Source organism: Aphis gossypii, chromosome 1 (genome assembly GCF_020184175.1).
Source record: "Aphis gossypii isolate Hap1 chromosome 1, ASM2018417v2, whole genome shotgun sequence".
NCBI classification, from domain to species: Eukaryota; Metazoa; Arthropoda; class Insecta; order Hemiptera; family Aphididae; genus Aphis; species Aphis gossypii.
In genome coordinates, this window is record NC_065530.1 from 30,328,497 (window position 1) to 30,356,049 (window position 27,553).

Genomic DNA, 27,553 nt, shown 5'->3' on the forward strand with positions numbered 1-27,553 from the left:
TGGGAAAACATGATTCAAGCGCCCAAACGCATTCGATGGAACACACAGGAATGATAATAAACATGAAAGTACCAAATATTATTCATACCTGCAGTATATCTTGTATTATAGATAGATATGCTGCAGTGCAAGGAGTTGAAGATATTTCAGGGTAGAATATTATAATACTTAACGATTAGAATTATAAACGACGTAACGGTAAATGCTGAAAATATTTTCTATCACGTACCTATATAACAATATATGCATTCAAGTTAAATACCTAATAAAAATAATAATAATAGTTTTGTTTAGTCATTTTCTAAACAAAATCCATCATAATGGCCGTATATACGCGCTGTGCAAATGGTACAAGTATTGCGGTGGATCTAGTCGTATATATAACTATGTATACTGTACAGGTATATAGTTAGTTGAGTGTCCGTGCACATTATATATATATTTTCACGTACAGTGAGTTTATTGTTATCGTCCTCGACGCCCGTCGGTATACCACCGAATTTTCCCAAGGACCGTTGCAGACGTTTTTCACGGTTTTCAAGACGACAACGTCGTTATAATAATAATAATAATAATAATAACAATATGGTAAAATGGTATAACACAGTAAAATAATAATAATAATAATGATTGCAGGATCGCATGTGTACCTATATATAATATTATGTACGCTTTAAAAACGGGTCCAGCGCTCGTGAGATCCGATGGAATGCAAAGGCGGCCATCACGGTGTTATTATATTATATTATTATTTTTTTTTATTAATTATTCCCTCGACTAATAATAAAGTTATACGTAGTGGCAGTGGCGGGTCGAATAATATATAATATGATATAATAGGTAGTGTGATAGTACGACGTACACTCTGGTCGATCGGTCGATGGTGTGTGGTGACGGTACGAGAAGAGGTAACGGCGGAGCACGCGTTTTAGACCTATACGTGTGAAAGGAAAATTAATAATTAGAGTGTCGTTAATGAGGTACGCACGATAAAACCACCGTGAAGAACAAAGACTAAAAAATAAAAAAAAAAATGAATAAAAATGATATACATAAAACGCAGTGTACAATGGTCATCCGCGCCTGATCTATACACATCGCCCGAGCACCATCGCCTGTACCTATATAATATAATACGCGTACCAATTTCTACGGTATGTGTACAATATGTATATATTTGTTCCTTTCATTATTATATATAATTTTTTTAGTAGTTATTATTATATATTATTGTGGTTTTTCATTGGTCTCTGTGCTGCAGTCTCCGTCTGTGCGCGTATATGCCGCATATGCGCGTGCGCGACCATAAAATAATGATTAATAACGACCGCTAAGACGCGCGACGTACGCGTATCTGTACATTATCATTATATATATATATATATGAAAATAAAAGGAAAAAAAAATTAAATATACGTATCGTCGGGAAAGATGGAAAAAAAACGTGTATAATCATAATAATAATATAATAATAATAATGAAAATCGATTGGTCCGGAGGCTTGTGAAGATCAATTCCAGTAGCCGGACCACGGCCCGCGGCTCCATGTCTAATTGCAGAACAATGCTCGTCGTTGTCGTCGTGTTGTGTATATTATATACCAACTACTGCTTAGGCAATACGTCCGTGTGCATGTGTGTAGACCAGTCACTGACGGGCAGTCGACGTCGTCTCGTGGTCGTCGTTATTATTATTAGAACTCACCACTATATATATAAAACATAATACCCTGTAGGTAGACCATACCGCCTTGTGATAGGAGAAAACACTACTGTGGAAATTTTCAATATCACAACACGAGTGAGTACCTGTATGCTTATACACTGCTAAGTGATAATAATAATAACGCTCCGGAGACCGATGCGGCGGCGACCTTGACTAGCGCTCCAATTTTTGTGGTATCATTCCCCGTCTATATCGCGGGGTCATGCACGTTTTGAGTCGTTTGCGTTCGACGTGTAACGTTTTTGCAGACTAGCCCAAAGTTCTTGCCGTTGACCCCTTACGCCGATCAGCAGTTGTGCGGCGATTTAAAAATGCCGACAAATTGTGTTCGCTTATTCCAACGATCGAGTACATCGTTTGATATATATTTTCTAATTCTATCGAAGCAAAAGTGCATATAATATCTATGAAATACATTATAAATATATTATTATTGCTTAATATTTACCTCCACGTATTCAGCATTGTTAAAATATTTATTATGCATCACACTTTCTAATTCTAACATAAGCACCATAGACTATTCATCATTTCAAACTTATAATTTCCTTATTACATTCGACATAAATATTACCATATTTATACAATTTAATTTTTTTTTTTTAATCAAACTGTCCATTGGCGCAACAACAACTAGAATAATAGTATATATTTAAATTGAAAACGCAATTAAAAATACATTGTGTTATGTGTATAATAACATCATCTATATTACCTAATCTATTAAAAATTCTTAGCAAACTATATATAATATAACACATACGATGTACAGATTGATTCGCGCAGTAATCTCACCATTATTTTTTCTTTAATTTATGCATATTATATTAAAATATTATTAATATTATACATAATATTTTTTTTAATATTTGTAATGGTTTTCAGTAAAAAAAAACATCATTAAAAAAAAAAAGAATTATGTGTCATCATAGGACAGACCTTAAAAAGGTATAAAATATCTTTATTATGTATAAGTATTTATAACTTATAATTATTCAAAAAATCAGAAATATAACAAATACATTATTAAAGAATAAAAGGGATAATTTACATAGTTGGTAAATCACCCTGTATACTTATGTTAATATTATAGTGGAGAACATTAGTGTTAAATATGTTACTATAAAAATATTGAAAATTGATAAGCTTGATAATTTAGTACATCAAGATTATATTTATTTATTGATGACCTACTTACTTTTATGTAATTACTGTAGTGTATATGCAATGCATATGATAGTTTAAAAACTATATTTACTATTTATTATGTTGTCATACATTAGTTATAATATATTAATTATGTTTTATATTCTGGTAGTGTCACCATTGAGTGGCTTTACCATCAAATGTTCATGTTACATACTATTACTTTTTAGCACATATTCTTATTGTACCCTAGGGCACAGATTGAATATAACTTATAAAAAAAAAAATTATGTTTTAAATTGATATAATATATACTTTCAGGATTCATTTTTGAGTAAAAAAAAATGTACATAATATTATGTAGTTTTATAATTATTTTTTAATTCTCATGAAATGCATAAACATAAATAATATTATGAAATTTATTTTTTAAAATCCTAACCATAGAGAAACTTTGTCTTTTTATTATGTATAATAATCATTATACACTACTCTTATAATATTTTAATTATTATATTTCAAGTACATAAGTAAATTTATAATTAATTCATGTTATTGTTTTAGTAATAACTTTTAACAATTTTACGTACTTATCGATTAATTTAAATATAATTATGTAGAGAAAAATTAAAATCATTTAATTTTTATAAATGATAATTTTTTTTAAAATTGCAATTTTCATATATAAATTGGCATTCGCATGTTTATAAAACTAATTGTACAAGGGTGTATCATATGCAGATAACGTATCATTGGACTTACTTATAATTAATTTAAACAAGTATTACGTATAAGTCATACATAATACAGTGTATTATAGACACTTTTCAAAATTACAACATTATTAGGTATGGATCGTTGGTAAATTATGGTTTTAAACTAAAGATCTACTCATTTAATTTATAAAATCAAATTTATACTGCAGTAGATGAATCTTTACAACAACAAAAAACATAATAATGAAGACCATTTTAATTCAAAATATTTGAAACTATTTTCAAATTCGTTATTTTAACATTTTCTTTCCTTATAAAAGTAAGACATTTGTTGAGTCATAAAATGTTAAGTGTTATAAACGATATAATTAAATACCAGTTTGTTTATCATAATATTATCTGGCTATGTTGAATAATGATACATTTTCTACTATATAATAATATGTAATATAATTTCTATAATACATTATAGTCTGTACGTTAAATGATAATAATATACTGAACTCTATAAAACTCGCTGTATTGCAGGAGTTACAACAATTCCTGTAGTATTTCGAGTTCACGAGGTATACTGTTATGATATTTTGATATTTTATACTCTACCTATATCATAGATGAAAATTATTGTATTTTAATCTTAATAATAATAAATTATTAACGTTTTAGTGTTTTACTTACTAGTTAGATACTATATATTGTTACTGGGTAATTTTAATTTATATCACATAATAAACCTTAAAACTTATTGTTTCTCATTTGAATATAATAATTATTATAATTTATTAATATAAACTATTTGATATATTTTTTATTAACTATTAAGTCCAGTATAAACGTAAGGAATTATTCGTATAATATATATTTATGGTTATACCTAAATATATTATGCAATATGTATATATAAATAATGCATAAAATTAATGTACAATCACAAATATTTACAATGAAAAATGGCTCAATCTTAATATAGAGTTAAATGGAGAGCAGCTTCAAATGCTCATGAAAATGAAGTCAATGGTCGTACAATTACACATAATTATATAAAATACGCAAATAATTATTTTTAGAGAAGTATATAGTTGGCAAAAAATTACGAATATACATAATATAATATGATTAATATTAATTATATTAATTATTATCTTAAACATAGGTACCAATGGTTAATTTAATTTCAAAAACTAAACTTAAAGTTATGCATCTATACTATTGTATATTATATTATTTAAATTTAAAATAATTTATTATACATCATATTTTACATTTTAACAATCACGTGTCATGCGTTTATTAGGCAATAGTAAATATGTATTTGAATACGTATAATATGCACTGATGTACATTATTGAGTGATTCAAATTTTATCATAAACCGGACTACCGGAGCAAATAGCTGATCATTATTTATTATTGTACATTTGTATACAGCGTACGGCAGAGCCAGAGGAATAAGACGACCGAAGAATGGGATAAAAAACGGTGGTGGTCGGTGGTAGACTGATCTATACGGACATTATACACGCCAGGAATATTATCATTATTATCATTATTGTTATTACTAAGGTAGACAGTACAATTAAATTTTGACTCATTGGATGAATAACAAGTGCGTAATAATAAATTACATCCGTAGCAATGAAGTTTTCATTATGCCTACGACGACGTTATTACCCTATTTTTATATATATATTTTTTTTTATTATTATTATTATATTCTTTTAAATATATTTTTAATGTTTGTTTCTTCCGTTGGATGTCATGTCTATACTGTCGTTGGTATAAAAACTCATTGTACTGTATCCTATTGCTTCTCGGAGATCCGCCGTGCATACAATACATCATCGGATGAAAATTAAAATAATTATTTTTCGGCAATTATTATATACCTTCTCTACAGAAGAACAAACAATTTAAAATATTAAAAAAAAAAAAAATTGTAATATTAACTAATCTTAATAATAATAACAAATATTTTATAATTAAATTTAAATGATTTTTTTATATTTTATAGGTCTGTTCTTTTTAATAGGTATTTTATTTTCTAAAAATATTTTTATTTATATTATTAACTATAAACACCGTTTTTTTAGTACGTCAGTATAATAACATAATTACTTAAGTCAGGTTAAGGCTATTGTTAATATAACAGTTGGTTATATTATATGAAAAATATTATAATAATAATTGTATAATAAATTTACCAACATGATTTGTTTTTAGCATAATTTGTTTAATCCACTCTATTATACAAATAAAAAAATTAATTATTATTATCAATATAACATTATATTAACAGACTATATTATCTGCATTTACCATATTTTTTTATCGTAATTTATAATTGAATTTAAATTTAACGCATCCATTAGAATGACTAACTATTGATGATGAAGTAACGAAGTATATATTTGTACCTTTTTAATAGCAAGTTACTGTTAACAAGACTTCACTGTTTATTTTTGTATTAAAACTTTTAAAACTATTTAATACGATTATTATTTATAATAAATTTATTCTAATAATATATTAATATTTACTATATAGTAGTTATTATAGTTAGTACTTACTACTTAATAATACATGTTGTACAATTGTATAGCTATATTACCAATTAGTAAATTCCAAGGTACCTATAAAATAATTGTGAAATATATTTTTTTATTTATATCGATATTTATATTATATTTCTCTAGCAGTTATTCCATATAAATAACAAGCTAGTATACATAATATATTTAATATAATAAATCATTGATCCTGGCATTCTGGCATTCTAATGTTTTGCTGTTTCTCATTAATTCCATTATTACTACAATAATCAAACAGTTAGAGATCGGCCAAAAATAATTTACAAACAATAAAATTAGAAAAACGATTCGATATTTAAATTTAACATTTGATACAAGCGATCGCACACAATCTAAACGCAATAAAATATGGCTATGCTAAACCATGGAACTCACAACGGAAAAATTATAGTAAACACGGGCACACATTCTCCATGCAAAGCGTCGCCACTGAGTAATATAAAATATTATAAGTAGTTATATGAACAATATACCTATCATTAGAATTTGTTCTTATAAAGCAATACTTCACCGGATTCAGCCTGTACCACAGATTAAAAGTTGTATAATATGTATTATATTCGTAATAAACGTAATTTTTTTTTATATAAGTATTAAATATTATAATATTCTATTATTATGTCCCTTGGATAAAGTGTTTTCCATACGATCTGGTTTTCCTTAAAAATTAATTTTAATTACGGTATTTACCAAACGTTGTCAAGCGATAAGTTATTATTTTTATGTATATAGCTATATAAGGCAATAGTATTAGGATACAGTTTTTTACTTAGTGCGGTATATCAACATATATACATTATACATTATATAAGTATATGATGTATAAATAATACGACTTATTAGGCATACATATATTAAGTAATTTATATATATTATATAACACTTATTAATTTAATTGTATACGTACATAATTTTATTGGACCAAAAGTTTAAATTAATGAAGATAATGTCGTTGAAAGTTTTGTTTTTCCTACATTGACTATTTGACTAATATGCATTGAGTTATTTAGTTGAATAGATTTATGATATAATGTTATATAATTAATTATACATATTATAATATAGTATATACATATACATAGTCTATACACAGCTTATTATCAGCACCAGTTTATTTTATATGTATTTGAAATTTTTTCAAACATATATTCAGATTTAATTTAAATGATAGCAAACAATAATTTAATGTAGATTACTAAATGACGAATGTAATCAATTTACGAATGTAACGTAAATTTATAAGTTGAAATTTTAATTTTTTTTATACATTTATTGATCATGCATATTTTGTAATAAGAATATCTATATAACATCATTAGACTTTAATATTTAACTAAAAATACACTCAAATCTATTATTTAATACATTTTTATTAATAATAGATTATTTAATAGATTTTAAATTTTAAGTGGAGCAATGAATATATTATTGATTTTACAATAATGCGTATTTCTTTAATTTAAGGGTCAGTCATTACTTTTTGGTGATTTTTTTCATGGAAAATTTGGGTTACCTTTTGGGTTCTGATTTAGATAAAATTAGATATTTTTAATTTTAATGAAGAATAAATATTTGTTATTTTTTTGTATACTTTAAAAAATTAACTGAAACTTTTAATATGTACATAATATTTTATATTTTCTATACACATTGAAAATTTTATTAAAATTAATTGAACTTACCTTATTACTAATATCAACATAAACTATTTCAATAGGAGTATAAATGTATCACAAAGTATACTTATATAGTAATATAGGCTGACAGATTAACTTAACTAGGAATAGTTTTTTGTACATAAATATTATTGTGATTTACTTATAATGACGAATTATTTTCGATATCTACTATACAGTAGAGTCGTAATTTACTTTTCCCTTTTTACTTTTATTTCACAATTTTTGTTCAAATAGATTTTGTTAAGAATTTAAAATATTTAAAATAATTTATATAGTTTATATAGATTTAATAATTTATATTTGTATGAAATATCTAAACATTTTAACTATAATTAAATAAAAATGAACTAAAAAGTAGGACACCAGAAAAGTTTAATTGGTGTCTGCTACATATGTTAAGGATTTTTATATGGTAGAAGGAAGAGTTCTTAAAAGAATACTTTCAAATTATGTACGCTTATGGAGCAGGGCCTCGAATTGGGTTGCACACTCGGCACTGATTAATCAATCCCTAAAAATATGTATTTAAGTACTATTTAAATGAATAAAATAGTCACTGTTATTTTTGAAATTTAACTACCTATCTACCTACCTATATTTTACTGAATCAAATAGATACCTACTTATAATTATTTTAAAATTAATTACAGATTCGCTAACAAAAATGTAAAATAATAACGATGACAACTGACGATGATAAATGATAATCATAATAATAGTGATTGGCGGTATTATTCAGTTAAATCGAATTAATTATTATAATACAATAATATTATATATTAAAAGTATACATTTGTATTAATTATAAGTAAAGATAAATAAATAAACATCAAACATAAATTTATTAATAGTCAAAAGTTGAAAAATAAAAATAAAATAAATAAATAAATTGTATTAATAGGTATTGCAATTTTAATATAATACATGTAAAACTCATTTATAACTACTAATTTTAATTTTTTTAATTTAGTGATTTATATTACTTTTTTTGTTATAACTGGTGAGTGGTGACTATCCAACTGGTGAGAGGTAACTCGTATAGGTACACAGATTTAAGATATATTGATCGAATAATAATATTTTTAGTTATTTTTAGTCTATACTTAATCTAAAAAGATAATTTATTATTATGCACATAGAAACATATTATTTACGAATTGCAGACAAAACTAGAATGTAGTGCACAGAGCATTATATTTTTAAGATTTATACTGTTGTATTTCATAATATGCTTTAAATATATCTTAGTGCAACTTACACAATTAAAATAATATTCTCTAAGAGCATGAACACATAGGTAATATCATTAAAATATAATATAACAGAATAGCCGAGCAGGAATAAAAACAGTTCGGCGGCAAAAGGACGCTGCTAATGCCAATGTCGGTAATTATTGTGTGTAAAAAAAATACCGTATCGAAAATTATTGTATACTGGGCGCACCTAGAACCTTCATGGTCACCAGCCGACACCGAACACCGCCACTGCACCACTGACTAACAGCCGGTTGATGTTATCATAACTCGCTTCTTATCAGTTCCAAACTATTGAAAACAAACTAATTGTTGATCGAGAGTTCATGTTTTGTTTATTTAATTCATAGAAGAATAATCTCTTCTTTATTATTGTTAATTCATTGATTGCAAGCACACATTGTATACCTACGCCATGTAGTATATGAAATATCAAATAGGTATGTACACAATTATTATAGGTAGGTACGCAGTATTGACTTATTTTCTTTATTGTGACTGTTTTGATTATTATTATCCAAGATTATTATTCGTTTAGTATGGTTTTGTGATAAAAGGATTCTCATTAAACGCGTTTGAATTCAAAGATTGTGATTTTTTACCACAAAGTTTTCATTTGTGGAATACCTATGCTCACATCAGTTATTTGATTACTCAATAGTTTTACTACAGCGTTATTATTATTACCAACATATTATTATAATGTATAATTTACTACATTGTATTGGTACACTGCACTGTGGTACGTTCGTTTAACAAACCAAAATAGTAATATTATTAAAGTTATAATATTTATAATATTTAAAATGTTGTGCATTATCATTGTATGTGAGATTATGATCTTCATACGTATACTACTAATACTACGTATAAGATCGAGTTGCGTATACACATTCCGTGGCGGGAACGTTTCGTTTTGAATAGCTCACCAGTTGACACTAGGTCAGTGTTACCACACTCGTTCTCTTATTACTAGAAACATTAACTGAACAATTTAAATACTTTGATATGCCTTGATGAAAATTCATTTTTACGCACTGAAAATAAAATTAATTCGAATATACTTAATAAAATTATTTAATTGTATTATTCTCATCTTATGAGCAATAATATTTACGTTAATATCAATATTATTTTATTATTTCTTCGACGTACACCTAAATATATTACACGGTTACCTATTGATTACTTCATAGGTATTTTTATATTAAAATAAATGATTATAATATCTCTAATGACTAATAAGTTATAAACATTATTAACATTATGTACACTTTGATCGGAGTGTTTAATTATTATATGCTTTACATTGTATATTTTAATATTGTTTAACGTGCAGATAGTAGGTTTTAAATAATATTGTTTGATTTTTGTTTAATTTATTAATGCTTTATTTTAATTAAGTGTAGATATTTTGGAAATATTCTGTGTATAATTTATAAGTACCTTGTATATCTAAAAAGAAATGATTGGCCTCTAAATTATAATTTATAACCTGTGTACGTTTTGAAACTAATAGACATAAATGATAAGTATTATTGATAAACACTTTTTAAATTAATATTAATTGATTTTTTTTAGTATTTAAAACATTTTCGTATTACAGCAGTCATATTTATCATATTCCTACTATTTATATAGTTTAGGTTCGTACGTTATACAATGTTCATACATAATTTATTCCTGTATTCTAAATTATGAAATTTAATAGGCATTAATAATTATTAATAGTTAAGTAGGCGGTGTATCTAGATTATATTTGTTAGGCATGCCCGAATTTGCATTCTTTTAATTAATCTATTTTTGTTAAACTTATAAAATCACATATTTGAGAATAATCACATTAATCTTAAATTTGAATTAAAATATCAAACATATTGAGAAAACTATCAATAATATTTTAATAAATATAAATTAGATACGAATATACGGCGGATATAGCTACTATTAATTTTAGGTGTATCATTTGTTAAAAATACAAATGTCTTAGAATGTTATTTGAATGCTATTGAAAATTAGTAAAAAAATATAAATAGATTTAGACGTATAGGTTAAATTTTAGTAATTCATACTTTTATAATGTATTATGCTAGTTAACTCAGTAAAAAATAAAACTATTCAATACTAATGGAATTTTATTTCAAAATAACTTAAATATTTGTTGTTAAATAATAGTTATTTTTGTTCAAGTCCAAAAACTTCAAGATTTATTTAATAAATTGGTTTTTGAATATACATAATAATATATAATAATATGTGTTATTATTACTTTAAAATAATTTATGTTTCAAAAATAATATTTTAATACAAATGTATAATATAGTTTTGATTTAGTTTTTTACACGAGTAACATTTTAAATCAAAAAATATGTTAACATTGCTTTTTGCGCATTTTCATTTTCTCTCTCTCACCACGGTGTAACATAACAAATTCAAATTTAGAAAAACTAACCGTTAATTTAAGTAGTTATTAGTACTATAGTTATTTTAGTGAATCGATCATTATTAAACGTATAATAATTAAGAAAAATATGTTTTTATTTTCTAAGCATTTTTAAGATATTACAATTTTTATGGAAGTTATGAGTATGTAAATGTTACAGCTTAAAAATTCTTTTAATACTCTTAAAAACTAAAACATTGCAAAAAAGCCTACGCAAGAACACAGTTAATAATCTTATTTTTAATTTTTTTGATGAGTTAATTTACTAATAAATTTAACAACACACGGTGGTTCTATTATCAAAAATTTGCTATGTTTTACGTGGGCCAGAAAGAGAAAATAATTAGTGTGCTGACATCCTCTTTTATTGTTTGATTTTATTTAGATACTTTTGACCAGAATAACAAGTTTGTTTGTAGATTATATATGTTTATTGATGGAGTTTCTTCTACACAATTGGACTCGATTAAATATTTATTTCAAGGAAAATTGCTTTATATTATCGTAATTGGACTTATTTTCTTTAATCTTTCTCATATTCATTACTAGTGTGAATTAGTCCCAAATGCAAATGCATAACTTCCGTTTAATGTTTTATTTATCATTATGCTTAGTACTTTTCGTGTGCTAATGTTTCGCACGAGCAGTTTTATATAATATTTTATAAAGTATTATATCCGTTAAATGAAATAACTTGCGATTATCATTGGCTACACAGTCAATGATCATGTTGAGGAAGTTATTTTTCTTCTACCACTTAAAATAAGGTTTTTTTTTATTTCTTTTTAAATATGCTTTCGTTTGCTGAGACTTAGACGGAGTGCTTCCGTTGCAAGTCACCGCGTACTTACCAACCAAAAAAGCTAAACAGAATAAGTGTATTGACCTGAACAAACACCTGGTAACAATGATTTAATCTCATCGGGCCTAAATAAACATACAACATTCAAATTAATAACTATCTATCTATATACTCGGAGAGAGTCGAGGAGAGGTATTGAAGAAAAAGGGCTTAAGTCATTTCTCCCTCAACAATCGGTTAGTTGGTTTTTTTGTGCTCATAGTGTAAACATCTCTTTTGGGGTTCCCACTAATGATTTATTATTACAATATTACTGCTGTGTGTACTTTTTATTATTATTATTATTGTATTTGCATTTTTTCTATGTGGTTTCATTTGTTAGAGAAATTAATTTATTGATTCAAAGAATACAAAATAACCTACCTACTTACCTATTAACAAATAGTTTTGATAAATTTGTTTTCGTTGATTTCATTAAATTCAAATTTATGAATAAATCGAAAAATGTTAATTAATTTAATTTTAAAACATTATTGAATTATATTTTATTTATATTTGTATAATTATTACTAGTTTTATAATTTAGAAAACATTAACGCAATATTTATATAAGCCTAAAAACCTTGCCATAATAAAATATAATTATTGTGACAAAGTATAAAGAATAATAAAAGCTAAAATCAGTAGGTAATATGTACTATATATAGTTACAAATATTTTAAAAAATGATTCAGATTTATATAATTATTTGTGTTTTTTGGTTCATCAAGAATATTGATAAAGTTAGTAAAGTACATTTTTTAATTACTTCAATACTTAAAAACGTAGTTCTGACCAACGTGACATAGTGTTGTCTATAACCCCGTAGAGTACATATTATAGGTATATATTATTTATTTTAAATTTTAAATATATTTAATATGTTTGTCATGTATTTATTAACACGAATGAAAAAAACAAATACATATATAATGTTGAAGCAACGATCCCATGATTGTTTAGTATTCTTCTTGATAGTCCATTGTATTTTTTTTTTTTTTTTTGTTTCCATCATATCGGGTGGTCATAGCACCAAGATATATTGTCCAGACGTCCACTACGTGACAGGTAAATGCTTCTAGATTATTATTCTTTACGTTTTTTAATTGACATATTTATTACATTACCTATTGAAACATTGCAAAAGAAATAATGAGATATATTTTTGAATTACAAAATTACATTAAGTTTTCCTATAGACAGTAAATAATAAGTGCATATTAACTTTATATTCACTGAGATTGAAGGGTATTTCACTTCATATTGTTACGGATTTTCTGAATATATTATACATTTTATACATTGATATGAGTTCAATAGACTACACATTTCAACAATTCAACGTTTAATTAAAAAAAAAAATGTATATATATTTATTTCTATATTCTATATTAGAGTATGATGTATTGATGTGTTATTAATAAGATAACACACATACAGTTTTTAAATTAATGCTATTGAATTATCGATTTTAGTATAAAATAAATTACGTTAAGCTTAATGTGTGATATTACTCGTTCCAATATTTGCTTTTAACTGAGAATTATTTTTAATTGATGTTTGATAAGATTTAATTTCATATGTTATTCACAAGGGTATAGGTATATAATGTAATAGAAAATCATATATTATGACTGTATGATTCTATAACAACATTAAGGCTTACAAAATATATTACTTTTAAATTATAGGTATTAAGTATGTGTTCGTTGATATTTTGATTAAAGTTTAAATTCATTTTAATAAAATGTATAAGCAGACTATATTAACATTGAAATCATTATAGCAGTATTAATATTTATGAAATAATGTATACTTAGGTACATTATGTTATGTATGCCATAAATCATAGTAATTATTAATTTTCGTTTATATTTTATTTCTCTAGTGTTCTGTAATGCTAGTAATGTACACGGTCTTACAAATAGTAAAAACATAACATCTTTAGAATAAGTAATTTATTTATATTTGTTGTATTACAAAACCATTTTTTATCCTAGCATATAGTTTATCTAAGAAAAAATAAAAACTTATACATATTTTGTTTCTTATTCTAAAATTTTGTCTTTAAGTCAATAAGTTAATATTAACAATTTAGAATAATCATTACAATTTGAAATATTTACGTTTGTAGCCTATTTATATTACAATAATTTGTTAGTTTTATTTTTTAAATAATTTCTTACAATTCTTTTTAAAATCATTGAGTGATTGAAATAATGTGTTGAAAAATATAAGTTGAAATAATTATATAGATAATAATAATATATTATTATTATATTAATAATAAATATATCCAAATAAATTAAAATATTTTTATTTGTTTTAAAATAATTCAATGGTTTTAATTTTTAATGTTATAACAGAGAAAAAAATAACTTTATAGTTGGGTATTTTTCAGCCAACTAAGGTTAAAATATTTTTTTGATTTATATAATCTTGAATATTCATTCAAAATTCAGAATTGAATGTTATATACTGTATGAGTATATACTATATATATTATATAGTATGTACTATGTATTCATATATTTGTAGCAGTCATGAAAAATGTGTTCTTTTGTATTCATTTTTACTTCATCATGTAGGCGTATAGATAATAAAAAAAATTAAGAACGAAGACAATTACATTTTCATAATTTTTATTTAGATTTTATTTAGATAACATTGTAGTTCAATTATTTTCATACTTTGAATTTAAAATTTGACAATTTGATACGTTTAATACGTTTCTTAATACTTTATGATTTTTTTTTTTTTAATTACTCCTAATTATATTTTGTATTGTATGTTTAAGATGTATGCAATTGATTCTTACGAAAAGTGCGCTGTGAATTAATACCATTAAACGACATATCTATAGCTGGGACCATGAATTCGTACCGTAGACGTGGATTGGCCAAGGTAATAGCTGAAAAGGCGTTACTCAGCGAGTCCTTGAAGAACTTAAACAAAGCTACCGTAAGTGTTTGTTTAATTCGCATATTATTTAATGATTGGTAATTTATAAGTGTAAATAGATATAATATGTAAACGAATAAACAAAATTATGAAGTGTAAGACATTCCGGTGTTTATATATTCGCTAACAAACTCTGCTGACTTCTAAACAACATAAATTATATGCCTAATATTATAATATTAGGATATATATATATATTATATATATACAAATGATATTTAATAATATTTTTATTATAAAGACCTATATTTATATAATCGACAAAATAACATCGTATAAATGATTATTATATTATAGGTACTCTTTTCAAATCTTTGACACGTTATACGCATGTTATATACGTCTAGATAGTGATAATGGTTTTTGATTTTTCATTTTAGGTGTACCTACATATAAAATGGTTCTCGTAAACACACACAAATATAACCAGGCATAGGGAAATATTTCGTGAATTGGTTTATGTCATAAATAAAACGAAACTCATTGTTTTGTAAGCCAATGGAAAATAGCATTTGTAAAATTATGGATGAATATTTTTCTATTAGCATACAGAATCAATTTAGGCTATAAAAACAACCTGGTTAGAATAAAACTTTGCCGAAGTTCGTACATTAATGTCTAAACGGCTGGAAAAATGAATCATTAAAACTGTATGGACTTTTGTATTGATGAAATAGCTAAAAAACAGTTACTGAGTTAAAACCCATTAATTTCATTTTATTGCTTAATTTTTTTTCGATACTATTATTGTGCTTATAATAACTGTGTGGTGGTTGGCAATTTATTTAAATTAATTCGACATTAAATATAGTTAATGTTTCATTATATATTGCAGACTGTTGTATAACTAAGAACTTTATAGCACTTATATATACGATATACATTTCATATAAATATATGTATATATATTCATATATTATATAAAGTATCAATGTTATTGTATCGTTTTATAGAATCACATCGTTACTTCTAAAATGATTTTGGTGTCATCAGGGTTCGGTAATAATTATTTATAATATTTCCTACATTTATATCTTTTGCTTATGATATACTTGAGATCTTGTAAATTATAATTTATTAACTTGTATTATAAGATACCATATTTTGATGTTTAATCAAACTAATTAAGTTATAACTTATATTAATCGGGTTTATTATAAATATTGGTATTAGAAACTTTAAAATTAATATTCAAACATTAATATTATGTGATTAATTATTAATTATTATTATTTTTAAATTTAAGTTTTATACTGTATCACATCTTACTAAATTGTTTTATTAATAATTTTTCTCAATTTTAACGCATTATGCTAACTGTAATATTTTTGACAGTTTTATCGAATATTGAATATTGTATATTTGTACATTTATTTTTATTTTTTTTTATTTTTACTTTATCTATTTTCTACGTTTCAATTCATTTAATGACATTTTATTTGAAGGCATTGAATATATATGTACAGCTGAAATCGGACTGTAATAGAAAAAATTGTCATCCAATAACTGTGCAAATACCCTCTAACCAAAAAGACATGTTTTTGCCGATTTTAGGGAAACTCTCTGGGGTGAGTTTGGTTCAATTACACGTGTATCATCTAATCTTGTGTACGTTTAACCTATTAAGTTACATTCACTACTTGACCATTTGATTTTATCATCGGATTTTTTTTTTTACCCAAAAGAGGGTGGTCGTTTTAGATACAATCCCTATTTCTAGCAATAAAGGGGTTTGAAAGGAAATATTGAGTTGGATAAGTGAAACCTGTCAAATTAATATGTTCTAAAACTACGTTTATTAGACTTAAAATTGTTTTACGAAACTAATCAAGTTGTTTAAAAAAAAAAAATCATCAAGTAAGTTTTATTTTGTTTTTAATTTTTTAACAATAGTATAATTTGATTGTTTTGAATGGTTTCATATAAATCAAATTGTGTTTTTGTTGGTTATTCAAAGTTCATAATTCATGTTTCTAAAATAAATGGTTTATAATAATAAGTTATAATTAATATTTAATTATAAAACTATAAATGCAGTTTACCATGTTTAAAATAATTTAAATTGATTAGTTAATTACATATTTTATAAGACAATTAAATAAATAATAAAATTTTAATATTATTAAAAAATACTCGTCATTTTGAACTTTAAAGTATATCTGTAATCAAGCTTTTTATTATTATTTTATGTTAAAAATGTACATCATTAAATTGTTAAAGTTATAGCGATTATAGTATAGATTAAAGATATTACAAATTTATGTAATAATAAAAAACAAGATGTTGGTTTTATAATTTTTTATGATAAGTTAGATTCTGAACAAATCAGTATAAAACTTGATAAAATTTAGTTTGGCTGAACAAAACTAAAGAATACGGATATTTCTTAAGGGTTTTAATAACTTATAGAGACAAATAAGGCTTAAAAAGTTAATTTAATGACTTTACTTTAAAGCCTCCCACAAATTGCGGATTAATCGCATTATTACTTAAAGTTCTCGGATCTATTTTAATTTTTTTGGTTGTGTAGTTTGAATTTGAAACGCATTTTAATAATTAAATTGATGTTATATTTTAACATATTATATTATAAATAGTTTTTTCTTTAATATATCTTAAAATGTTTTATTAATAAGTTATAAGTAATACGCATATATTTTACACATAACATTTACATTTTTAAATGTCGTATATATTAATATTCTAAAAATATAAATCATTGTTATTCGCAGTAGATATATCTCATTTATTTGAATAAATACCTCATTATTGAACATTTAATTTTCATATCGTCTAGACTTCAAAATTACATTTTATCATCAAAATATTTATTATATTATTTAAGCTTTTGTTGAAAGATGCCATATATTTACTAGATATTTATATTTTTATTAGAAAATACTATTTATGTTTTGACCATTAAAATTAATCGAGTTAAACCATATTAAAAAAGTGTAAATCTACACAGACAAATAGAATATTATTCATAATTAGTTTTGTTTGTGTTGTGAATTTGTGATTATAATACTATAGGTACTAATTATAAGTACAGAGATTTTATAAGGTATTTGTAGTAAATTATTAGTTTAATTGAAAAATAGTTTATTATTAAGTATTGAGTATAACACTTGATTGTGTATTTAAAAAAATAAATGTATTTTACTTTAATGTATAATTAAATTTAATAAATTAATATTATGTAAGTAATACCGTTATGCATAAAGTATACATAGACTTTTGTGTGTTATACGTATTTCTATGTTCTTTTGATGATTATTATTTATTAGATTCATTAACGTTTTTCTTAATTTAAAATCATAGAAGTAAATTGAAATAATAGGTATTTTACACTTTTATTGTTCGACAAAAACAAACCATATTATCACAAAATATTATAAATAACGAGTTAACAAAAATTTAATTTTTAAATATTTATTACAATTCTATAAACTATATTACAAAAATTATCCAAGGCTCTTTTATACTTGTTTTTATTCAATTATAAAAATATTTTAAAACTAACTAGGTTTGGTCTATGATATATTATGTTTCATTTTGTTCATTACACATCAATATTTGTTATCGTTTAATATTAACTCATTTTTTTTTAGTGCTATTTTGATTTTAATTATTATTTAGTTATTTCTTAAAAATAGATTAAAAAAATAGTTAATATTATTACGTTGTTCCGCACATATTATGTTATTATAATAGTGAGTCGGTGAAACGTCAACGCAAAGGTTGACGTTTATTATGGATTCCATGTGTAGTATATGCGTGTATGAGGAAATGAATACACAAATATTTATAAAACTTTCATAGAAAGCCGGCGGCCCACTTGTCCAAAATTGATTCCAACGTGTTCTTTAGTGCGCGAATGTGTATGTATATATATATATATATATAATATTATATATAGATATAAGTATACACGACCAGTGTATGGCGCAGTAGCGGTACACTATATACTGCCTCCGCCGCTATATACCTTCTCCTCTAAGCTATACGGTGGTGGACAGGATAAGTTCGAGTGGTAGAGGGAGAGGGGTTAAGAATAATTCAACCGTGGTTCGGTGACTGAGAAATTGAAACGAGATCCCTCCTCGAAGAGACGACGACGGGCGGTGCGCGCGAGTGCGAGCGACCGGGAATTTGCGATTGTGCATGTGCGAAATGAGATTTGATATGTGTAGTGGAGAGGTAATATTCGCGCGCATTCTCCTCTTATATACATATATATATATAAGTATATACAGTCGGCGGAGGGAGCGTTCATCAGGGCCGCTGCTGTTCGGTTTTTTCTTCGACTTCCCCTTCACCCTTAACCACCTCTTACCGTCTCCCGACACACACACGCACCCGCCGACCATCTCCCGCACGCTATATATATTCTTCGCTTTGCCGTCGCCCTCGCTCTTGATACGACCCGTATGTGTGCATGACGTCTGAGCCCCGTTAGAAAATTGCCGAGGAAAAACTCATTTTCGCATTTTCTTCCTTTACACACAATCCGCTTGTACACATACACACACACGTGAGCGCTCGCGCTCGCTCACACTCTCCGCCCACTCGAGCGTGTGCGTGTGTTTGTATATGTGTATACGTTCTACTTCTTTTTTATCCGTAATTCCTTTTCGCCGTTAGAGATCCAATCAGCTCTCTGGTTCCTCCGCCCCTTCCGGGCTTTTTTTAACTTTGAATTCCCCACTGCTGCAGCCTCACGTTCTCCTCCACCGGCGTGTTAGCGTGTGCGTGTGTGTATATATAATATACGCGCGTGTGTGTATGTGTATTCGGGCAACGAGATTTTGGATTTTTCCGCTTCGGGGATCCCGCAATTTCCAAGTCGCCTGATAAGGAAGAGGAAAGAAACAGCGACGGCGTGTGCAGTGGTGGCGGAATAGCGAAAAGGAATATACGCCGAGCAGGCGGGCTGGGTGGTTTCTTATATGTGTATTTATACATATATATAAATCCATATGAGAGCGTGTGTGTCCCCTTTACCGCCCCCCCTCCGTCATCGGTTTAAGTCGACTGTTGCATACATTATAAACGTTCTGCAACCCGCCTGCCCGTCATACCACTACTATCACCGCCGCCGTCATTTTGTTTGTTTTTACCGCCTTCGGAGTTCTTTTTATCCTGTTCTCTCTCTCTTCTCGCTCTTATTCGCCCACGACGTCTATCCCACAGGATCGATGTGTGCCTTTTAATATCCATCCGCTCGACATATACGCATATTGTTCTCGAAGACCTAACCCGCCGTGCCTCGAGCACCCCCTCCCGGACACGCCCGCCTATAACAACAAGGGGAATATATGCGCATACCGTTTTTCGTACTATACCAAAACCGTTTCTTTATTTCTGTTTTTTCATCTTTGAATAGTTAAAAAGCATTGTTGAGTCGTGACCCATGTATAGGAATATGTATGAAAATCGTTCTTAGTTTATATACAAATTGAGATTTGTATGGGTATTATAAAAAAAATAAATTATCATTTATATTTTTATAGACTATAAAATGTTTGTAAAAACTGTATAAGTATACACTATGCATACCTATTACTATTTGTAACTAAATATCTAAATACTATTTCTTGGCATTGTTTAACTGTTATTATACACGTTTGTATTCTTAAACTAATATATATTATTTTCATGATAAATTGTAACATACAAATTAAATATCTTATGCAAATTAAATAATATTGGAATGATAACCAAATAGTAATGTAACTTTCTCATTTAACATCGCTTGCGTAAAATATTAAATAAGTACGTCTTGTATCATATTTTAAAACAATAATATTCATAAAAGTTGCGTTAATTAACTATAACAGTATAGAATATTTTATCTAGAAAAGTAAGTGATCATAAATCGGGACCTTCAAAAAATTATATAAGAATACAAAAAACGAAAACTGCCAATCCCTTATCAGTAAAATAGATTGTATTTTTCTTAAATTTATAAACAATGTGTAAAAAGTACCAAATGGATATTTTTACGATAATTTTCTGTAGGTAGAACAGTTAATTATAATAATTATAATTTCTAAAATAAATTTATTTAATAAAATATTGTTTTCTTTTAAGAATCATTGAGAATTTATACACATTTATATGATGTTGGTGATGTTATATTGAACACTGACATTTATTTTATAACCAGTTAGTCAAGTAATCGTGCAAAATATCTCAGAATAGTAATTTTCATCATCTTGAAGATCACGATTGTGAATCTTATGGGGATGGCATTGGTAATTTGAGTTTCAATTGTTCTCAATATAGATTTAACGAAGAGAGCGATAGTAATTATTTTAATTATAACTATATGCAATCGAAACGTCGTGTACGTGCTAAATTATTATAAAAGAAGGGGGCCATTGAGGAGAGCAGATGTTTTTACTTCTTAGTTCTATAGTATTATGACTAATAATGTATAATAACTATTGTTGATTGGTCAAACTTTTGTGTAAATGAAAATAGGGCATGGCCTTTTACGATCATACAATAATTTCCGGTTTTATAATAAGTACTACCCTTCTAGGAAAATAATAAAAAATGTTTTATTCCCGTTTCCTATAAAATATGAACCATCCTTAGGACATTAGCCAACTATAATTTGAGAACACTGTTATGGTATTTTGGCTTATTCGTTTATGGATTTTTTTGAAGGGTATTTTGTAGTATAATTATTAATAACAAAAATTATTATAAAGATAACAAAGGAAACTACATTAAAATATATGATAAATATTTAGCTATATAATCATTAAAATATTACTTTTTTTTATCATATGAGATACTACAATTAGTACATTGTATGTTACAATTCTTTGATTGTATAAATTATTTATTAGTTTTAGTTCTACTTTTATCAAAAGTATTATAATATAAAAGTGAAAATTAAATTTATCGTTAAGAATGTTATTTTATAAGCAGGATATTTTCTCGTAGTAATAAAATTCCAATACGCAGAAGAAAAGTAAAATCATCAATAATGAAAAATTTTGAATAAAATGCTTTTCTTTTCCATATAAATCATACCATGATTATAAGTATATAAAATATGAACCTAATATAATAAAACTGTTTGGCGTTTTCCTGAAAAAAAAAGATTATAATAATAAAAATTGAGAACTAAAAAAAAAAAAAACTGTACGGCGGAAAATTATTTTTGATGAATATTCACAATGAAATGTGATTACTCACTGAACCGATGATGACGTCTCAAATATTTTCTTTTCAACTTCGTATTTATGCTGTCGTCAATTAACCGGTCTTTAGGTGCTGCAACGGCAGACACATATCTTCGCAGTTTTTGCTCACTGCCGTGCTGTGATCTTGTGAGATTGGTCGGACTGATGCCGACGAAATGATGATTAACTATATAACACACACGTAATGTGTGATGTATATGCGTTGTGTGTACGCATAAAGGTACTCCCAATGTGTTCTGGGTAATTAAACAATGCACTGAGAAATGCCGAAAAGTGTTTTTTTTTATGTTGTTCATTGAATAACACTATCGGTGTTTGTGTTATTGAAAACGCATGATAATTCCTTTCACTCAGAAAAATAACGATCTACAATAATATGACCCATTCGTTAACACGCGTTTGTGCGCTCATTCCGATTCGGCGGCTCATACAATAAACACACACACACACACACCACACACACACACACACACATATAAATATAGTATATATATATGCTGCTCGAGCGCAAGTGTATAGTGTATCTATATGCGTTATATTTTTTTTTTATTATTTCCATTCTTTTTATTTTTAAATTCGCCCAAGTCATCGTTAATGACATAAAAAACAAGATTGTACTAATGAAGGGCCGCCCTCTATTTCTCGACTCTCTCCCCCACCCCCAATTGTTTACGACATTGCCAAGTCATTGCCGCGCAACCGAAAAGGTAACACGCACGAAAAAGAAAAAGAAAAATTAAAAAAAAAAAAAAACTACCGCAAAGAATACGTATTTATATATTTGGATTACAATAAAGTTTTGATTATTTATTAGTGAGGACCTCGTGTCGCCGAGAATAACCTAACCTAAGCCGCCATACCTATTGCATAAGCTCATTTGGACAGCGTGCAGTGTATGCGCGTGTAAACACTGTATTAGTGTGTTTGTGTATGAAACCAGCGAATATTTGTCTGCATTCAAAAATACGCACGCGAACAATGCAGTAATTTACGAATGATCAAAATTGATTTATATTATATATACACATTTTCAACGGTTTATAAATTAGGGAACAGAGTTAACGTGCGCATAATTATTATCGCGTTGTCCAAGAAAATTAGACGGTCCGAAAAATGTATGGGCTAACGGGTGTTACATACACAGGTTGCAATCAATAGTTACGGCGCATTCAAATAATACATAATGTTCTCGACAATCTTTTTATAAATATTTGTATAATATTATTATAGTTAGTGTATAAATAATACATTAATAATAAGCAATATGTATAAATAATTTGTGGTTTATTAACTCAATTGTTTGTAATTAACAAATATTGTAAAACTCATGTCGAAATTCTTCTATTCAGAGAGGCGAATATATTCATTGCTTGAAACATGTCTTTCCTCGTTATAGGTATCACAGTCACTTATAGTTTTTTTTTTTTTTTATATATATACTGTTAACGCAATTTTTAGGTCGGCGTTAGTCATACATTATAAATAAAATACGATTATTATAATTACCACTCTTTTATGAATTTTTTTTAATGTGGCTTAACTAATAATGGCGTGATTAATAATAATTATTGCTGGTCAACGACAATAATTGCAAAAATGATTATATAAAAACCAAACATTACTTTCTCGTTTTTTAGTCTATCAGTCTTATTATTCTTATTCATATAATAGTTATTAGTTTATTCCTAATGACTTTTCTTCAATTTAAATAATAACTTCTTAAAAGAAAATAATGTAATTTTACTATATAAACTAATAAAAATATATATTAGATGATGAATTACCATCATAAGGTAATTACCTAATTACACAATACATTTAGATATTAACTTTAGAATATAAAAGTTATTTACTAAAATAAACATTAATTATAGTACTGTTATAATTTAAATAAAATTTACGTTGCCTTTGAAGTAATAAATACATAATAGATATTAGTATTATTTAAATAACGTTTTTACCATCATCATCATAATGACCCTAGTACCTATATTATATTAATATTTATTACATAATTATTATTGGCAATTTCATGTTTATCGAAAAATCGTGTTCAAATAATAATATGTCGTTTTATGTTCATATTAATAGTATTAATTCTAAATACTATATGTTAAAACCCTTAAGTGCTCTATACGCACGCAACTGTATTCATAGTGAGACATGTCTGTATCTATTTTGCCTATCTCGGAGCCGTGCTAAATTATATATTTTTTTTTTATTCATTTTCTACTTGGTAAGTCGGTTAAAAACATTTTAAAAAGTGACTTCCATAAAACGAAGTCTCGTGGGGAACAAAAGTATTCGTATTATATAGGAATTCGTTAAATAGAATTAACGCATGATGATTATTATGGTTCTCAAAAATAATTCGTAATAGATACAGAAAATTTCGTTAAATGGAAATTCGTTGTATTGAAGTTTTACTGTATTTAAATTTATGCTACTTAATCTACTTTTATAATATTACTTGCTGATCCCGCATGGTGTTACCCGTGACAAATAAATAATGCTAATAGATTAACTCTGTCTTAAAATTATACATAATCATAATGATTATTACAGAGTATGTGTATGCTGTTTCAAAAAAAAAAAAAGAAACAAAGAAATCTGACCAAGAAAATAAGAAAATAATTTTTCATGTTTACCTATACCATTTAATCACCTTTGAGCATGCATTTATGAAAATACTTCTTTAGTTAGTGCTTACGTCATAAAACGAAACTACTGAACAAATTTCAAATTTAGAGCTTCAGCAGTTCCGACTAGGCGATGACGAATCAGTCAGGATAAGATATTTTATACATTATAAAATACTATATAGATATGTTTTGATAAATTATATAATAAAAATAAGGTTTCAAGTTTACTATAATAATTTTATGCATACAAGGAAATAAGATAACTATTGAATACTGTGACAACAATGAATTATTTGTTTGGTTCTTTATAGTAAGTTATTTTTCATTCAAATTATGAATTTATCAAAACGATTTATTTTTATTTAATTAATTAATAAAATAATTATAACAGATACTTTATTTATATTCTTTTATTCTTTTATATCAAGTGAGTTTACTAGCTGGTATTCTAATAATGGAATAAAAGTATGAAAGAATGAAAACATTATTTATACTTATTAGTTATAATGTTATTTTATTTTTCTTGCTATATTTTACTCATAATACCAAATTTAAAATTAAAAGTAATTCCATTATATAATAATTAATAAGTATGTATGTACATCATAATTTTAGTACGTACGATTTTGATCTATTTTTAAATTACGAACGTATATCTTTCAAGTTGATATTAATATTAATACAACTAATTTATGATTATAATTTCTGAAACAATTCTATCGGATTTCAGAAATGTTAAGAGCTGGTGAAAAGAAAATTTAAAATTTCAACCCACTGTCCTTCAATTATATTTAAACCATAATTCACTGTTTTAAGCCACCATTAATATTTATTGTTGACAGTTGTTGTTTTGGCATAAAGTTGTATTGTTATAAAATAAAAATATATATATATATATATATATAAGAAACCTATTCTTTTATTGCCAATAATGTTATGCAGGTAACAATTATTATTTGTCCTTAACGAGTTCAGGACTGACCGACTGACTGACATTAATGAGTGTGTAATGTGTATGTATACATTATAATACGTATATGTGTGTGTGTCTTTTATTTCTTTTTCATTTGTCGTCGACTCGATTTTTTCTCGGAAAATTAAATGTTTAAGCAACCGCTGGTCATATTTCCCACATGTTACATAATATGAGTTCGCCGGCCGATCAATTATTAAAACTAATAATAATTCGTATTAAAGTTGATATAGGGGTTTTTTCCTTTCTCCCCTATAGTTCTATGCTGTTGAATAAATAATGACCTTTTCGTTTCGTCCATGTTTCTAAAGTTTGATTTATAATTAAAATCCCCCGCCTATACTCTATATATTACATTAGTTATATACTAGGCCAACTATGCATAAATACACGTTATATATTGTTCGCGTGTGCAACAATTAATTGTATTCCGTACGTTCCTAAGACAAACCTCAGTTTTCTAGCACATCATCAACCGAGTAGTTGAGACTGTCTGTGTTTATTATTGTTTTCTTTAATATTATATTTCGTGAACACTATACTTTGTTCTGTAATCACCGCGTGCGCGTCCCGTCTTGGTTTCGTAACGATATTGTATTTTTATGTATAGGGGGAAAGAATTAAAAAGTTAATTTCCAATATGGCCGCAAGACACGTTCGTTTTTAACGTTCACCACAGATATCGCTAATAAATTATCATTATTATTATTATTATTATTATTGTTGTATATCGAGGGCATATTAATGGTATTATATTATTATATTGTCCATCCGCATGGTTTATGGACATCGTAAAAATTCTTTGGCCTCATACGTGCCAACACATCATGATTAACCCTTATCCGCTTTAAGTGACATTTAGATCGTGTGTATATGTATGTGAGAATATTTGGATAAAGGCCAGACCTCTGGCATTACTACACTGCAAAAGAGGACTTGCGAGTTTTAGGAAATATTTACCTCGTGTATAGGGTGATTCATCGGGTCAGTTTATCATACGATCCCCCATGCTCGTAAATATTTGAAAAATGATTTCCTATAACTCAGCGGACAACTTAAAACCTATAGGAATAAGTGTATAACGTTCGAGTATTCATATGGCGTTTTGTCACTAGTCATCATGAGTGTCAAATAATCATTCTTATCCTGTTGCAGTGGTGTTGCGCGTCAAAAACGAAAGCATAGAGATCTGATGATGATTTGTATTTATATTGTTTTAAATCGGTAAAAGAAATTAAATTATTTATTTTTGTTTTAATAGCACGTACGTTGTATAAAGTAAACGAACAAGCGTGTTTATGCTTTCATAATTTACATCACGTATTGTTTACAGTTAAAATATTTCAATTTTGGTTTGTATGTTTATT

At 26.4% G+C, this 27,553-nt stretch overlaps 1 protein-coding gene across 2 annotated transcripts in view; it reads left to right on the forward strand.

Moving 5' to 3' along the window:
• The first annotated feature begins 9,380 nt into the window (after positions 1 to 9,380).
• The window catches only part of LOC114120181 (protein-L-histidine N-pros-methyltransferase), a 108,146-nt gene continuing 89,973 nt past the window's right edge, over positions 9,381 to 27,553 (forward strand). The window contains exons 1-2 of one of the 2 annotated variants that reach the window (XM_027982013.2): positions 9,381 to 9,546; positions 15,188 to 15,351. In XM_027982013.2, the coding sequence (XP_027837814.2) occupies positions 15,262 to 15,351 (90 nt within the window). In that variant the 5' untranslated portion in view covers positions 9,381 to 9,546; positions 15,188 to 15,261. Of the gene's footprint in view, positions 9,568 to 15,187; positions 15,352 to 27,553 lie in introns of both variants that reach the window. The other variant, XM_027982015.2, reaches the window with a different exon arrangement.